General features: G+C 51.3%; 1 protein-coding gene across 1 annotated transcript; it reads left to right on the plus strand.

The window, feature by feature from the left end:
* Positions 1 to 1,034: 1,034 nt before the first annotated feature.
* TTC12 (tetratricopeptide repeat domain 12) lies at positions 1,035 to 16,537 on the plus strand. The gene is made up of 21 exons (XM_018923054.3): positions 1,035 to 1,258; positions 1,771 to 1,934; positions 2,485 to 2,515; positions 2,968 to 3,045; positions 3,416 to 3,537; positions 4,080 to 4,139; positions 4,455 to 4,526; positions 5,383 to 5,443; positions 6,276 to 6,464; positions 6,981 to 7,047; positions 7,846 to 7,934; positions 8,448 to 8,613; positions 9,696 to 9,788; positions 9,963 to 10,026; positions 10,603 to 10,797; positions 12,067 to 12,165; positions 12,940 to 13,008; positions 13,628 to 13,729; positions 14,604 to 14,703; positions 15,427 to 15,652; positions 16,451 to 16,537. The coding sequence occupies exons 1-21, from the start codon at positions 1,195 to 1,197 to the stop codon at positions 16,524 to 16,526; spliced, it is 2,187 nt and encodes a 728-aa protein (XP_018778599.2). The 5' UTR covers positions 1,035 to 1,194; the 3' UTR covers positions 16,527 to 16,537.
* Positions 16,538 to 17,203: the final 666 nt, after the last annotated feature.

A 17,203-nucleotide genomic window follows, 5' to 3' on the forward strand; every position in this document is an offset into this window, starting at 1 on the left:
TGGCTGTTCCCGAAAGGAAAAGGGGGATCCTGGCTGTTGCTACAAGGGAAAGGGGGATCCTGGGTGTTCCTGCAAGGAAAAGGGGAATCCTGGGTGTTCCTGCAAGGAAAAGGGATATGCTGGGTGTTCCTGCAAGGAAAAGGGATATGCTGGGTGTTCCTACAAGGAAAAGGGATATGCTGGGTGTTCCTACAAGGAAAAGGGAAATCCTGGGTGTTCCTGCAAGGGAAAGGGGGATCCTGGGTGTTCCTACAGCCAAGGGGTGGAAGGGATGGGGGTCTCTGGCTGCCTGCGGAGCTCAGCACCTCTCTGGCACTCAGGATTCCATCCCTGGCTGATGAGGATGGATGGGGAAGCAGCCAGTGGATGGGCAATGGATGCGGCTCCCGGAGGCCCAGCAGCCGCAGGGTGAGCTGTCCCTGTCCCTGTCTCTGTCCCTGTCTCTGTCCCTGTCCCTGTCCCTGTGCGGAACGTGCCATCCCGGGCAGCTCATCTCCGCGGTGCTCGGGCTCCCTGCGGTGGCCGACAGGCTCCATCGCCGCCGCCTCGCAGAGATCCGGAAAGCCTTTCAGGGGGATCGCAACAGGGAAATGATCCCAGTCCGGCATAAAAATCGGGGCGAGCCTTAGGCTGGACATCGGCAGGAATTCCTCCATGGAAAGTTGAACCATCGGCAGGGGCTGCCCGGGGGGTTTGAGGTGCCCATCCCTGGAGGTGTCCGGGAAGGCCCGGACGTGGCAGCCGCAGCTCCGGGCTGGGGACAAGGTGGGCACGGGGCTCAGGGAGCGCTCGGTGCTGCCCGAGCCCCTTTCCAGCCGGGATAACCCCGGGATGCTGAGCCGGGGACCCGCGGCCGGGACCTGCCGCTTTCCCGCCAAATTACAGCTTCATTTGCATAGACACGCCCATCTAATTTGAATAACACATCATGACTCGTTTTCGTAACCCCGCCCATTCATTTGCATCGCCACGCCCACCCGCGCGTGCCGCGTCAGGCGCGTTCCCCTGGCAACGGCGCCGCGGGTGCGAGCCCGGCCCCGGCGGCTCCCGCTGTCCCCTCGGGGGCCCCTCGGTGTCCTCTCGGTGTCCCTTCTCTGTCCCGTCTGTGTCCCCTCTGTGTCTTCTCAGTGTCCCTTCGGTGTCCCCTCGGTGTCCCCTCGGTGTCCTCTCTCTGTCCCCCGGTGTCCCCCGGCCATGCTGCGTGACCAGGACACCGAGGCGGATTTCCAGCGCTTCCTGCGCCGCGTGGACGATGTCAGTGAGTGGCCGGAGGGGCGCGGGGACAGCGCGGGGACAGCGGGGAAGGGGAGGAGCGGGGCCGAGGACGGCGAACCTCGGTGGGAAAGGGGCAGATCCCCGCTGTGCCCCTCGGTTTGTTCGGTGTTTGCCGCAGGCTCGGAGGGGCTCTCGCCTTTATTTGGGATGCCGAGAGCCGCTCTCTGCTGTGGATTTCGGTAATGTTGGCAGAAACTGCAGGTGTCTGTCCTGAAAGCGACGCGAAATCCACCCTGGCACAGTTTCTGTTTATTCAAAGTGCCCAAGGCCACGCTGGAGCATCCTGGTCCAGGGGAGGGGTCCCTGCCCATGGGACTGGGTGGGTTTTAGGGTCTTTTCCACCCCAAACCACTCTGGGATTCTGTGGTTTTGTGGTAAAAGCCATCCTGGTCAGCAGTGCCTTCAAAGCAGGTGCCACCTGAACTCCTGGTGCTTCCACCTTTGAAGTCCTGTGGGTATCTATATTTTATTGGGGTTTTTTCTGTGACTTTTTAGCCAATTTGCTGCAAGGCCTGAAGTCCCCGGACTCGGCTGTGCAGGAAAAAGCCATTGCTGAGACAGAGAAAAGGCTCCGAGAGCAAGGGGCCAGCAGGGAGGAGGAGGAGGAGGAGGAGGAGGAGAGCAGGACCACGGTGAACAGAACACTCATCAACACATCTGTAAGGGCCTTTCCCTCTGAAATGAAAGCTGGGCTCAGTCCAGCTCTTGCCTCTTTAAAGACACAGATGGGAACTTCCCAGGAATGCCAGAATTTATCAGATCTTTGCCCTTTTTTTGTTTAAATGTCACACTGGTGCTGCTGCTATGTGTCAGGCTGGGGGTTTCGGGGGCACCAGACACTCCTGGTGCTGCTGTGGCTTTGTGCAGCCCAGCCAGGTGTCCCTGTGCTGCTGTGGCTTTGTGCAGCCCAGCCAGGTGTCCCTGGGCTGCTGTGGCTTTGTGCAGCCCAGCCAGGTGTCCCTGGGCTGCTGTGGCTTTGTGCAGCCCAGCCAGGTGTCCCTGTGCTGCTGTGGCTTTGTGCAGCCCAGCCAGGTGTCCCTGTGCTGCTGTGGCTTTGTGCAGCCCAGCCAGGTGTCCCTGTGCTGCTGTGGCTTTGTGCAGCCCAGCCAGGTGTCCCTGTGCTGCTGTGGCTTTGTGCAGCCCAGCCAGGTGTCCCTGTGCTGCTGTGGCTTTCCCCAAACCACCTGAGCTCTGTTTCTGTTCTTGCAGGGCACGCCGAGGGTGCAGGCAGCAGATGCAGGTAGGACAGTGCTCCTCTCTAAAGCCAAGCTCTAAAACCAGTTACTAGCAGGGGTGGAGCTCATGCAAGAGCTGATTCCCCCCCTGCCAAAGTCCAAGTTGACTTTTCCTGGTGTCTCTAACCAAAACTCAGTCAGATCTAGGACCACACTCGAGGTCTCAGCAGCACGGCTGTGTTGCTCACAGGTGGGAGCCTTGTTCTCTTTTTACACTTTTTATTGTGGATTTCAAAGCAAAGCTGGAGAGGAGCAGGGCAGGTGTGCAACTCCTCAGGGGTGGCATCATCCTTGTCTGTGACAGCTTGGCAGCCACTTCCACTTAAATTGCTGAAATGAAACGGTCCCTTGGTATTTGCCTTTATTAAGAAGTGACTCAGAAGCACCCTGGGAATTGTTGTTTTTCCCCTATTTTAATGAAGTTTGCTCTCTTTGCCCCAACTCTGCTGGCTGGCAGATGGCTTCCTGGCAGCTCTGGAGAAGGATGCCAAGGAGCGAGCCCAGCGCAGGAGGAGGAACGAGCAGCTGGCAAACGGTGACTGCTGGGAGCAGCCCAGACACCACTGCCAGGGGCTGGGGGCACAGCTGGCCTGGGCTGAGCCCACCAAGGGTGCCCAGCCCCGGGACAGGGGCAGGGCTCCCCAGAGCTGCTGCTCCTGGTTCCCTGCAGGATCTCAGGTGGTGGAGCTGGGTTGGGATGGAGGGAGGGGAGGGAACACTCAGTTTCCCTCTGGAAGGGGAATGCTTGCAGAGAAATAATGGGAATAATGGGAATAATGGCTGGGCTGGAAGCCTGGGGCTGTTCCAGCAGGAGAGCTTGGCCTCTGCCTGCCCAGTCCCACTGGGGATGAAATAAATTAAATATTGATGGGCATTCTTGCTGTTCTGCATTCTGCTGCTCTCAGCCCTGAAGGAGCAGGGCAATGAAGCCTTCAGGGCAGGAGACTTTGCCCTGGCCATCCAGAGGTACTCGGAGGGGCTGGAGAAGCTGAGGGACAAGCAGGAGCTCTACACAAACAGGGCCCAGGTCAGTGCCAGGGCAGGAGCCAATTCTGGCTGGGTTTGTGTGGCTGTGCCAGGGTGAAACCCCAAAGCATTGCTCTGTTCCACCCCTGCTCCTGCAGAGCAGGTGGGGGAAAATCCTTCCAGTTCCCAGCTTTAATCAAATACTCTGATTTTCTATTATTAATAATAATTTATTTGTATTATATATAATATAATAATATATATATTTATTTGATATATATACTATATATATAATAAAAACAATGCTTTTCCAGGAATCCCTTCTATAACTGCAGAGGGAAATATTTGCTTTGCAGTCTCTGTTTGCCTTGTACACTCTGTCTGTTTGTGCATACAGAGCTCTGTTCAATTGATTCTAAACTGGGAAATCCAGGGAGATGGCAGACAAGTTAAGAATGGAAATTACCCTGCCAAATCAATGGCCAGGCCAATCAGCAGCCTAATTTTATTCTTTTTAATTAGCCAGTGCTTGTGCAACAGCGAGCAGAAATTGTATAAGGGATTCCAATTCTTCTGCCTGGATTTTTTTTCCTTTTATTCCAGGCCTACCTGAAGCTCCACGAGTATGAGAAAGCCCTCAGTGACTGTGAGTGGGCATTAAAGGTAATTCCACAATTGCCAAGTGGAAAAGACCATAAAATCAGCATTATTTACAGAAATCCATATTTTTGACTCAAATGAACAGGAAAATAATCACCTTTTGGAAACCCTGCTTTCCACCCTCACCTCAAGCCTGTGGTTTCTGGGTGCCTGGGGTAATAATTCAGCATAAATTTTATTCACCACTAATAAATGGTATAATTACCCTAATCTTTGCTTTGGGCACCTCTAATAGTTAATCAGAATGCTGGAAAAAAAATTCTGAAAGGCTGAAATGTTCTAGAGACATGTCTGCTGATAATTTCTGGTTTGCCTCAGTGCAATAAGAACTGCCTGAAGGCCTGTTTCCTGATGGGGAAGGCTCACCTGGCCCTGCAGCACTTCTCTGAGGTAAGCTGGAGCAGCTCTGGGGCCACACTCTGTTCTGCCTCGGGGCTCAGAGGGAGAGAGGTTCCTGCCCTGCCTCAGCTCCTGTTTTCTGCTGGAACTCTGACTTTTTGCTCCCTGGGTTTCACTGGAAAATTCCCTTGGAGTTTGAAACAGGAGGCAGATGCAGGGACTGAGAGTGTCTGACTGAGAGTGACTGAGAGTACCTGACTGAGAATATCTGAGAGTGTCTGACTGAGAGTATCTGACTGAGAATATCTGAGAGTACCTGACTGAGAGTATTTGAGAGTACCTGAGAGTACCTGACTGACAGTACCTGACTGAGAGTGTTTGACTGAGAATATCTGAGAGTGTCTGAGAGTGTCTGAGAGTATCTGACTGAGAGTGACTGAGAGTACCTGACTGAGAATATCTGAGAGTGTCTGACTGAGAGTACCTGACTGAGAATATCTGAGAGTACCTGACTGAGAGTATTTGAGAGTACCTGAGAGTACCTGACTGACAGTACCTGACTGAGAGTGTTTGACTGAGAATATCTGAGAGTGTCTGAGAGTGTCTGAGAGTATCTGACTGAGAGTACCTGAGAGTGTCTGACTGAGAATATGTGACTGAGAATATGTGACTTTTGTGAGATTTTTGTCATCTGAGATGCAGGGACTGAGAGTATCTGACTTTTGTGAGTGACATCTGTGTCCCCACCAATTTTACTTTTCACCTTTTTTAAGGACCATGGCCCCAGAACCCGTGGGGTATCCCTGGTATCCCTGGTATCCCTGGTATCCCTGGTATCCCTGGTATCCCTGGTATCACTGACTCCTGTTCCAGCAGGGACTGAGAGCCCCTTTCTGTCCCCCTGCAGTCCAGGCAGTGCTATGAGAAGATGCTGCAGATCGATCCCCAGAAGGAAAAGCTGTTCAAAGGTGAGAGATTTCCTTTTCACCCTTGTTTCCTGCTGGAGGGAGCAGAATTTCCCTGCCACACTTGGTTTCCCTGTGACCTACACCATGGTATTTTATGGAAAATCCCTTGGCCAGGATTTCTTTTCCTGGGGATCTGGGAAGCTTCAGCTTCTCCCTGTTTGCTCCTCTGGGATGGGATTTGGAGAATTGGTTGCCCAGCATGTGTTTAATTAATGACCAATCCCAGCCAGCTGGGTCGGACTCTGGGCAGTCACAGGGGTTTATTTCTGGCTGTCTGATGTCTCCTTTCTTTTCCTTTAGAGTAGTTTTAGTGCAGCATTTGAATAGAACAGATTATATATAATTATATATTATATCTATATATAAAATATACATTATATATAATTATATATAATATAAATATTATATTATATAGTATGTAATGTAATAGAATGTAATATAATAGAACTATTATAATGGAATAGAATAGAATAGAATTAATAAAATATATCCTTATATATGGTTATATAGTATATCTATATATACAATATATATTATATATAATAGAATATTAAATAACATAACCTAATATATATATATTACATTATATTACATGATATTACAGTATAGTACATTATATTACAGTATATTACATTATATTACATTATATGTATATTATATTATATTATATATATTATATTATATTATATTATATTATATTATATTATATTATATTATATTATATTATATTATATTATATTATATTATATTATATTATATTATTATATTCACCCTTCTGAGAACTCAGAGTCACTTCTCCTGCCCCTGGCCCTGCCCACCCCTCCCCTCTCAGAGTGTGTGAGCCAGGCCCGGCTGGAGGAGCAGCGGCTGCGGGAGGAGCAGAGCGCCCAGAGGGAGCTGCAGGCCGGGAGTGAGGCTGCTCTGAACATCCAGGAGCTGCTGCAGAGCATCCTCAGCCCTGGCCACGCCATCCCCTACTACAGCGGGGCCATCAGGCTGCTGGCAGGAGCTGTCAGCACTCGTGAGTTCGCTGAAGAACGTTAATTTTGTTAATTGTTAATTTGGGAGTGTCACCCAGGCAGAGGGCAGGGAGCAGGTTCCAAAGGGTCCCAGGGACTGTTCTGGATGTGAACCCCAAACCTGGCAGTGCTGGTGTTTCACAGGGGCCAGGGGGTGCTCACAGCGTTTTTAGAGTCAGGCTGATGCTGCAGCTGAGCTGCTGGGAGTCCTTAGGGACTGGGGTCTCCTTTGTTCATAAATATTTGTAATTGTCTGTTCAAGCCCGTTGAGTTACAAAGCCAGTTTTGTGTTTCACCTTCCTGAACAATCTCACTTGGAACCGACAGCACCAGGCGTGAACCAGAGCAGGTTCAGCAGGTTCACCTTCAGCACCTCTCCTGCTCCATCCCCTCCTGCATCCCCCGTGCCCAAGGATGTTTTCCCAGAGCTGCTGCTGCAGTGACCTTTTCACTTAGCACTGCTCAGGAAGAGCAGGAGCCGGCCTGGCTGTGCCCCAGTGTTTGTCTCTGCCCTGCAGGCACCGGGCAGACGCTCTTCAGGACCAACAAAGGCTTCAGTATGCTCAGCAGCGAGGCTGTCAGAGGGTGAGAGCTCTGCCCGGGCCACTCCAGCCCGGGGAATGCAATCCTGCTCTCAGGGACACAGCCAGCCCTTGAGAGGAGGATGGACTGCTGGCAGGGGGCTGTAACCCCAGACCTGAGCCTGAATGGAGGCACTTGTACCTGCCTGTGGCACAAACAGGGCTCTCAGAGGCAGCCAGGAGCACCCTGGGCTGCTGCTGCTGTCTGCTCTGTCCAGGCAGTCACCCTGTCCCTGGGGCTGAGAGCAGCTCTGCAGGAGAATCCGAGCAGGAAAGAGCATCCGAGGGCTCTGGCTGCACCCCTGGGGCTGGGGCTGGGCACCAGGGCATACCTGGGTGCTCCTGGCACTTTTAAGGCTGGTTTAGTATTTTAGTTCATCCATATTTGGGTTTTTTAGTTTGTCCATATTTGGGGTTTTTTAGTTTGTCCATATTTTGGGGTTTTTTAGTTTGTCCATATTTTGGGGTTTTTAGTTCGTCCATATTTGGGTTTTTTATTTTGTCCATATTTGGGGTTTCTAGTTTGTCCCTATTTTGGGGTTTTAGTTCATCCATATTTTGGGGTTTTTAGTTCATCCATATTTTGGGGTTTTTAGTTCATCCATATTTGGGTTTTTTAGTTTGTCCATATTTGGGGTTTTAGTTCGTCCATATTTGGGGTTTTTAGTTCATCCATATTTGGGGTTTTAGTTCATCCATGTTTGGGGTGGTGCTGCAGGCAGGCCTGAGGGGTGCAGCACATCCCAGCTCCCACTCCCTGGGTGTTCCCTTGGCTCAGTCTCAGGGTGCCTTTTCTCAGCAGGGCCTTCTGTGCACAGAGCAGGAGCCCGGCTGAGGTGGAGCTCTGCCTTTCCCTCCTCCTGCTGTGCCAAGCTGCCTGTGCTGGCAATGGTAAAGCCTTGGGATCCCCCATCCCTGCTAATTCACGTGGGATTAATTTGGCATTTCATGGCCCCCCCTCTCCCAGGGCACCTGCACCCATCCAGGTGTGGCTGGCACCCAGATTGTGCCATCATTGTGGCAGGACGGAATTCCCACTCTGGGAGCATTTCCAGTCCACCCCAGGGGTGGGAAGTAAACTCCCTGTGATTTTTGCTGTTCCTAAGATAACACCACATGCACCATTTTCTCTGGTTTGAGCAGTTACACCTGCAAAAAGCAGAGTTTTGCAGAAGAGAAGGCTGAATTTATTTAGAATTATCAATCCACAGTGCTTGGGCAGGCGCCTCTGTTTTTAGGGAATGGGTGAGAAATGGGCTGGGGTGGGTGGTGAAGTGGAAATGCAGAATGTTGTGTTGACTTGTGGGTTCAGCTGTTTAAATAAAATATTCACGCTGAAGAAAATGAAAGAAATGAGATGAGGAAGGCAATGAGGGACATTGCAGAGACTTTCTCTCCTTCCAGAGGAAAATCAGCGTGTCCTGCTGGCCCAGCCCCAGGTGGGGGCCCAGCTGCCAGAGCTGCTCTCCTGTGGCACAGCCCAGATCCAGAGGGAGACCCTGGCCCTGATCTCCCTCTACTCTGAGCACGAGGGGGGCCGGAGGCTGCTGGGCAGGCAGGACCTGAGCAGGTGAGAGCAGCAGGAAAGGTCCTGGCAGGTCAGAGCTGCCCCAGCTCAGGGGAGGGGGCTCAGGGTGCCCTCAGCCCTCTGCAGCTCCTGAGAGTGGCTGTGCCCAGCTGGGCTGGGCAGACCCAGAGCTCACAGCCTCCAGCTGGGCCAAGGGAAATACAGGCTGGAGAGCAGGGAAAGGCTTTTTACAGAAAGGGTGAGAAAGTTCTGGAATGTTCTGTCCAGGGAGGTGGTGGAGTCCCCATCCCTGGGGGTGGCTCTGGAGGTGGCGCTGGGTGCCAGGGTTTGGTTTGAGGTGATGGGGCTGGGTTGGACTCAATGAGCTTTGAGGTCTCTTCCAACCTGGTCATTCTGTGATTCTGGGAATTCTGGGAATTTGGGGGAATTTGGGGGAATTTTGGGGATTCCCAGGGCCCAGGGAGGTGGGGCAGTCCCCATCCCTGGGGGTGTTTAACACAGCCTGGAGGTGGCACTGGCTGCCAGGGTCTGGTGAGGTTTTTTGGGGGCTGGGTTGGACTCGATGAGCTTTGAGGTCTGTCCCAGCCTGGTCAATCTGTGAATTCCTGGTGGCACTGAGGTGGCACTGAGGTGGGATTGGGTGTGTGGGGTGGAGCTGCAGGAAGTTCTGATGTCTGAACCAAAGGATTTAAATGAATTCCTGCAATTTGGAGTCCCCTCCTCCAAAGCCGTGTAGCACTCAGGCAGAGCTCGCCCTGGTGCCTCTAAAATCTCCTGGGTTGCAGCTGAGAGTCCCTCCTCACCTAAAATTGGGATTATTTAGTGTTGCCGTGGCTCAGTGAGTGGGGAAGGAACCCCACTGCACTGCCCTTGTCCCTTATCCTGCTGCTCCCTCCCCCTGGGAAATGTCCTTGTCCTGCTTGGAGGAATCAGGGGGGCATTGCTCATTGTCCTGGGGAGGGAAGGGGAAAGGAACGAGCCACAGCTCAGAGGGGGCTAAAAAAGGCAGATTTAACTGTGGCTCCAAACACCAACAACCTAAACAAACAGAATTTTGGTCTTTCATGATGAAGCCAAGGCTGACAGCAGTTTTTGGTTGTTTTTTTATATTATTCTAACACCAGATGGCTGCAGGTTTTGATGGCATTTGTCAAGTGCACTGATGCAAGGGCTGATCGTGCCATGAACATCCTGTCTGACCTGAGTGGGGAGGAAAGGTAATTTATTTCAATTCCTCCTGCATTTCTCTGGAGCTGTGCTGTGAGGGTGTGAAACGAGCCAGGGCCAGGCTGTTGGCCCCCTCTGCTCTGAGCTTCCTGAGCTTCCCATTGCTCTTGTCTTGCTCTGAGCTGTGCTTTTGGATTCAACTTTGGTTTTTTATCCCCCAACAGGTTCCAAGCCCAGTGTCGGGCCACGTTTCCCACGGCTGTTTTACCTTTCTTCACCCAGCTGCTGGTAGGGAAGATCTGGTTCTTTTATTTCCACTTTATTTCTGTGCATCCTGGGCAAAGGGGTTTTTCCAGAAAATATGGCTGTGACACCTTGGGCAGCTGGGGCTCACCAGGGGCACACACAGAGGTGTGATGTTTGGGCTGGTTCTGCCTTGAAGAGGAAGTGAAAAGGAGGGAAATCTGCAAACTTTGGGCAGATCTGGGGCTCACCAGAGAGCTCCTGGAGTGCCAGAGGGGTGGCACAGACACACACAGACCCAGATGTGCTGTTTGCTGGTGGTTTGGGCTGATTCTGCCTTGAAGATAAAATGGAAAGGAGGGAAACCTGCAAACCCTGGGCAGCTGGGGTTTGCCAGAACTCCTGGAGTGCCATTGCCCATGACCAGAGGGGTGGCACACACACACACAGTGCTGTTTGGGGTGGTTCTGCCTTGAAGATGAGGTGAAAATGAGGGAAATCTGCAAACTTTGGGCAGATTTGGGGCTCACCATGGAGTGCCAGAGGGGTGGCACACACACACACACAGTGCTGTTTGCTGGTGGTTTGGGCTGATTCTGCCCTGCCTTGCTGTGTCTGCAGGTGTGTGCCAGGCAGGTGTGTGCCAGGCAGGTGTGTGCCAGGCAGGTGTGTGCCAGGCAGGTGTGTGCCAGGCAGGTGCCCTGGGCAGCCCTGGCCCAAGGTCTGGCCGTGCTGGGCAGGCTCTGTGCAGATGTTGGGCTGAGGGCACAGCTGGCTCAGAGCAGGGAGTGCTGGCAGGCCAGCCTGGAGCTGCTGGTAAGGGAAATTCCCAGCCCTGCCCCTGTCTGTCTGTCTGTCTGTCTGTCTGCTCCCCTGCCAGCCCCCAGCCCTTCCCTCACCGGGCTTTTGGGGGGAGGGCTCAGAGCTGCCCCCTCAGCTGGGGCCCTTCACAGAGGCCCCTTCCTGCTGGGAGCTCTGCCACAGCCTCAGGTCAAATAAAGGCTTTCCCTGTGGGTCTGTGCTCTTCAGCACGTGAAGTTTAAAACTCCAGTTTAAAATCCTTCAGCACACAAAGTTTGAAATTCTAGTTTAAAGCTCTTCAGTGCAGAAAGTTCAAAATTCTAGTTTCAAATTCTTCAGCACAGAAAGTTTCAAATTCCAGTATTCTAGCACCTTCCAGGTGAGGCTGTGCTGTGAGCAGTCCCCAAGGCCTGAGGGCTCCAGGGGTGGGGACACCCCGAACATCCTGGGATGGGGAGGGATCTTGGGACACCCTGAACATCCTGGGATGGGGAGGGATCTTGGGACACCCCAAACATCCCAGGGTGGGGAGGGATCTTGGGACACCCCGAACATCCTGGGATGGGGAGGGATCTTGGGACACCCCAAACATCCTGGGATGGGGAGGGATCTTGGGACACCCCAAACATCCCAGGGTGGGGAGGGATCTCTGGGACACCCCGAACATCCCAGGAGTGGGGAGGGATCTTGGGACACCCTGAACATCCCAGGGTGGGGAGGGATCTCTGGGACACCCCAAACATCCCAGGGTGGGGAGGGATCTCTGGGACACCCCGAACATCCCAGGGTGGGGAGGGATCTTGGGACACCCTGAACATCCCAGGGTGGGGAGGGATCTTGGGACACCCCAAACATCCCAGGGTGGGGAGGGATCTTGGGACACCCCAAACATCCCAGGGTGGGGAGGGATCTTGGGACACCCCAAACATCCCAGGGTGGGGAGGGATCTCTGGGACACCCCAAACATCCCAGGGTGGGGAGGGATCTCTGGGACACCCCAAACATCCCAGGGTGGGGAGGGATCTCTGGGACACCCTGAACATCCCAGGGTGGGGAGGGATCTCTTGGGACACCCTGAACATCTCAGGGTGGGGAGGGATCTCTTGGGACACCCCAAACATCCCAGGGTGGGGAGGGATCTTGGGACACCCCGAACATCCCTGGGGCTTTGGGGTGCAGCTCTGGTGCCACGCTGGGTTGGTGTCACGGGGTGTGCTCAGCTCAGCTTTCCCAGAGCTTCCCCTGCCAGTCCTGCCCTGGAGCTGATTTCCTGCTCTGTGCCAGGACGGGTGCCCTGCTGCCAGCCCTGGGCACCAGCAGTGTGTGTTTGCCCTGCTGGGGCTGCTGATGAACCTGCTGCTCGAGTCCAACAGCACCATCCAGGTAAGCACCACCTGGGAAGTAAAATAATAATAATAAATTACAGTTTTGCAGTTGTTTTTAAGGGTAGGTGATCGTTTAAGTTGGCTGAAAAGTGAAAAAAGCTGCAGGATTTTCTCCTCCTCTGCCACCACCTCCACTATACAAACAGCCATGAGGAAAAACCAGTGTAGAGTGCACAAATTATCTTTCCATGGTGGTGTAAATGTTTTGTGAGGTCCTGGTTACATTCCCAACTGTCCAAAGCTCAGGATCCCATCAGGAATTCCCCCGGGTGCTGCAGAGCTGCTGCCCCCTGACCTCCAGGGGATTCCTTTGGCCTTGGGCAATTTCTCCTCCAGCCATCCCAGCCCAGCTGCAGCTCAGCTTCCCCTGAGAATTCCCTGAGTTTCTCCTTTTCCCTGAGTATTCCTTGTGGTGTTTTCCACGTGTCTTCCCTGTGTTTCCCCTGAGTATTCCCTGAGTTGTTTTCCATGACTTTCCCTGACTTTCCCCTGTGTTTCTCCTGCCTTTTCCCTGAGTATTCCCTGTACTGTCTCCCCTGTGTTTTCCCTGTGTTTCCCCTGGATTTTTCCTCAGTTTCCCCTTGAGTTTCCCCTGACTTTCCCCTGGATTTTCCCTGTGTATTTTTCCCCGTGTTTACCCTGTGTTTTCCCCATTTTCCCCCTGAGTTTTCCCCATTTTGTCCCCAAGTTTCCCCCTGTGTTTTCCCCATTTCCCCCCCATGTTTTCCCTGTGTTTTCCCCATTTTTCCCGTGTTTCCCCTGTGTTTTCCAGGACTTTGCTGTGCCCATCAGTGGCAGGTGCCTGGCTCTGCTCAGCCATCAGGACGGGAGGATTGTCACAGTAAGTCACCCACCCAAGCTGGGTTTGAGCTCAGAGCCACCTTCTGCCCCGTGCAGGAGGCTTTGAAGCCTAAACCACTCCCAATAGCAAAAAAGAAACAACAAACCACTTTTATATTCATTTTTATATCGTTTGATGCAAGAGGTTTTCAAGATTCCCTTGAAATCTAAGAGAAGCTCTCACAAACATTTCAGTGTAAAACCCTTTCAGATGAGTGGAGGAGCAGAGCAGCCAGGGCAGTCTGGGTGTTGGGGTGTTCCCTCTGCAGTTCCTGTGGGACTCCAGGGGAGCAGAGGGGGCTCTGAGTCCCTCCCTGAGCCCCCAGGAGCTGCTCAGAGCCGGCTCCCCTCTCTCAGTGCCAGCAGTTTGTATTTTTATTTGCAGTGAATGAGCACCCAGGGCCTCCTCTCTCCCCGTGCTGAAGCTCTGCTCTGCTCAGTCTCCACACTGTCACATCCTGGAGCTGTTCTTTGTTAGATTCTGCAGTTCTGGGTTTCCTTAATTCCTGGGAATTTCTCCTTCCAGCACTTTAATGACCTCACTCTCACCGTGCAAGGAACAAACCAGTGCAGTGCTGGGCCACTAAAGTTGGGTTTTGTTTCTCCTTTCCCTGGTGCAGAGAGCCACGGGAGTGCTGAGCCGGCTCCTGCCCGCGGCGCCCTCGGCAGTGCACGAGGTGGTGGCAGCAGGAGTGGTGAAGAAAATGCTCAAACTCCTGAGAGTAAATCCAGCTTCCCTCATTTCTGCCTGCACAGTGCCCTGAGCAAATCCACCTCCCCCTGGGCTTATCCTCCTGTCCCTGGAGGCTGTGTCTGCATCCTTGGCCATTGGAACACTGATCCCAGGCTTCGTTTTACATTTTTAAAATTCTTAATTCTAATTTTTCTCTATTTTTTCTTTAATTTTTTCTTTATTTTTTCTTTAATTTTTTCTTTAATTGTTCTTAAATTTTTTAGTTCCTAATTCTAATTAGTCTTTAATTTTTTCTTTTTTCTTTTAATTTTTTTCATTCTTAATTCTAATTCTTCTTTAATTTTTTCTTTAATTTTTTCTTTTAATTTTTTTCTTTAATTGTTTAAATTTTTTTCTTTAATTCTTTTTTCTTGATTTTTTTCATTCTTAATTCTAATTCTTCTTTAATTTTTTTATTTTTTCTTTTTTTTTTTCTCCTTCAATTCTTCTTATTTTTTAAAAAATTCTTGATTGTAATTATTCTTTAATTTTTTTTTCTTTCAATTTTCCTGTTCACCCTCTGTGCCCAGCAGGTGTTTATGCAGATCAAGTTAACCTAAAGAAAAATCTGTGCCACAGGGCTCTTGTCAAGGGGAGTTGATTTAAAAAGGATTGGCTGCAGAGACCCAGGGAGTGCTGTGTGTTCATTAGTGGCAGGAATTAAATGAGATTTCTGTGATTGTCACCCTGGGATGAATGCCCTGGGTGTGCCCTGGTGCCCAGGCTGTTCTGGGCACAGAGGGGGAGCTGGGTTTGCTCCCTGGCTTTGCTCACTGGGATTTCTCACTGTGGTTTTTGCTCCCTGGGATTTCTCACTGTGGTTTTTGCTCCCTGGGTTTTTTGCTCCCTGTTCCACCCCTCAGGCTGGAGGACAGCTCACTTCCAGCTATGCCATCAAGACCCTTTCTGTCTGCACCAAGAGCAGCAGGAGAGCTCAGGAGGAGCTGCTGAAGGGGGATAAAAGTGAGTGAAACTTGTGATTTCCTATTAAAAGCACCCCTGATCTCCAGTTAATAATGGATTAATAGGCAGTTAATAATGAAGCACTGGGAGGAGGTGGAATCACCACCTCTGGAGGTGTTTAAAAAAGGACTGGCCATGGCCCTTGGTCTGGTTGGGGTGTCAGGGCACAGCTTGGACTCGATGATCTCAGAGGTCTCCTCCAACCTCATCATTCTGGGATTCTGTAAGGTGGCACCTTCAGCTCTCTGTGAGAGGGAACACTGGGCAAGAGGAGCTGAGGCAGCTGAAACTGCCAGGAAATCCCCCTGTTCCCCAGCTTTTCCAGGGAAACAGCACCAGAGTCACTGTGCAGCCAGCAGGGAACAGCTGGAGCAGCTCTGGCTGTGTCTGACCAGGTTCCCCTCCTGCCAGGGTTCCAGGTGCTGCTGAGGGAGCAGCTCTGGCTGTGTCTGACCAGGTTCCCCTCCTGCCAGGGTTCCAGGTGCTGCTGAGGGAGCAGCTCTGGCTCTGTCTGACCAGGTTCCTCTCCTGCCAGGGTTCCAGGTGCTACTGAGGGAGCAGCTCTGGCTCTCTCTGACCAGGTTCCCCTCCTGCCAGGGTTCCAGGTGCTACTGAGGGAGCAGCTCTGGCTCTGTCTGACCAGGTTTCTCCTCCTGCCAGGGTTCCAGGTGCTGCTGAGGGAGCAGCTCTGGCTCTCTCTGACCAGGTTTCTCCTCCTGCCAGGGTTCCAGGTGCTGCTGGGGCTGCTGCACTCCGGGGATGAGCTGACAGTGGGCAATGCAGCTTTCTGCCTCAGCCAGTGCCTGCTGCTGCCCGGGGCTGCCTCGGCCCTGCTGGGCTCCAGCGTGGTGCAGCTGCTGCTCAGGCACGCCGGGGGTGATGCTGTCAGGACCTCTGTGCAGCAGAACTCTGCCATTGCCCTGGGCAGGCTCTGCGTGGCTGAGCCAAGGTGAGCCCCAGAACTGCTTTTTTTCATTTCCCTTTTCTGTTATTATTCTGTTATTTCTGGGATATTTTTTATTTCCTGATTCTGTTATCCCTGAGAAAGAAACCAGGGTAAGCCCAGTCCAGAGCTGTTAGGGTAATTTAGGTAAATATTCCATGAATTCTGTTTCCTTCCTGCAGGCAGAACTCCCCCTTGTGATCTGTCCCCAAGTCCCTTTAGGGCTCCTGGGGTGCCAGTCCTGTCCCCACATCTCTCAGGGACTGCACTGGAAGGAATGCTGCTCACTGGGGAAGTGCAGATCTGTAGGAGATTGGTCTAGAACAGCAGAGAGAGAGGGGAAACTCTTCATTTTCTTAGTTCTGTTAATCTGAAATTAACCTGTTTGAAGAATGTCATTTCTGTGCCTTTCTGAGGGCAATAATAAACTAGAAACTCTATTAAGAGTATCTGCATTAACTCTGTGTTGTTGTTATTATTCTATTCTATTCTATTCTTTTCTATTCTATTCTATTCTATTCTATTCTATTCTATTCTATTCTATTCTATTCTATTCTATTCTATTCTATTCCATTCCATTCCATTCCATTCCACTCCATTCCACTCCATTCTATTCTCATCATCTAGAAACTCTGTTTTATATAGACTAGATTATATTTTATACAAATATATAAAACATTGAATATTTTATATTGAATACATTGAGCCCTTTATAGCATTAAGCCCCCCTGAGAGCTTGGGCAGAGCAGAGAGAGCTCTAAACGTTGATTTTCAGTCACCAGCTGTCCCCTGTTGTCTCTGCAGGCACATCCAGCAGCTGAGGAAGCTCAATGGCCTGGCCATCCTCAACTCCTCCATGAAATACGTGCACAGCAGCTGAGCCCTCAGAGCTCCAGAGCCCTGCAGCTCGCTGCTCCTCACTTGGCTTTGCTTTAATAAAATTAATTCAAATTTTCACATCAACTTCTCAGCGGCTTTTTGGAGTGGTTTTGGTCCCCACTGAAGCCAAATCAGGAGGGAGGAGTGAATTTATCATCTCAGCTACCAGCCCAAACTCCCCCTTGCATGAGGCTGGCTCTGCTTTAATAATTGACATAAATTTAATAAATGGCCATAAACACAGCACAGGGTTTTTTTTGTTGGTTTTGAACACAGGACACAGAAGAATTTATGACATTTCTGTGAAGAATAAGCACAGGCCAGCCCAGTCTGGGATTAAAATGGCTCTTCAGGTCCCCTCCTTGGCACCTGGGGGTGTCAGTTCTGGGGGGAGCCTTTGTCCCCTCAAATTATCCAGCAGCTCTTTCCAGAGAGAGAGAGGGAGCAGCTGGATCAGCTTCCCCTTGGGAAAAAGGCCAGTCACTTGTCTTTAAATTTTAAAAGTTTAATAGTAATAACATGGTTATAAAAATAGCAATATAATTAGAGTAATAATAATTGGGGCAATTAGGTTTAGGACAATATGAGACAATAAAAACAAAGAGTTACAGACAGTCCAGGTACCTTTTCTGGGCAAAACAAGCCCCAAAAGGCCCCAGGTGAACAGAGGATTAACCC

Source organism: Serinus canaria, chromosome 24, assembly GCF_022539315.1.
Source record: "Serinus canaria isolate serCan28SL12 chromosome 24, serCan2020, whole genome shotgun sequence".
Classification (NCBI taxonomy): domain Eukaryota; kingdom Metazoa; phylum Chordata; class Aves; order Passeriformes; family Fringillidae; genus Serinus; species Serinus canaria.

Excerpts from the sequence above, each read along its gene's own strand:
- TTC12 (XM_018923054.3), top strand. The coding sequence starts at position 1,195 with ATGCTGCGTGACCAGGACACCGAGGCGGATTTCCAGCGCTTCCTGCGC. Across the intron at positions 6,465-6,980 it reads GGCAGGAGCTGTCAGCACTC|GCACCGGGCAGACGCTCTTC; the intron begins GTGAGTTCGCTG and ends TCTGCCCTGCAG. Across the intron at positions 9,789-9,962 it reads GACCTGAGTGGGGAGGAAAG|GTTCCAAGCCCAGTGTCGGG; the intron begins GTAATTTATTTC and ends ATCCCCCAACAG.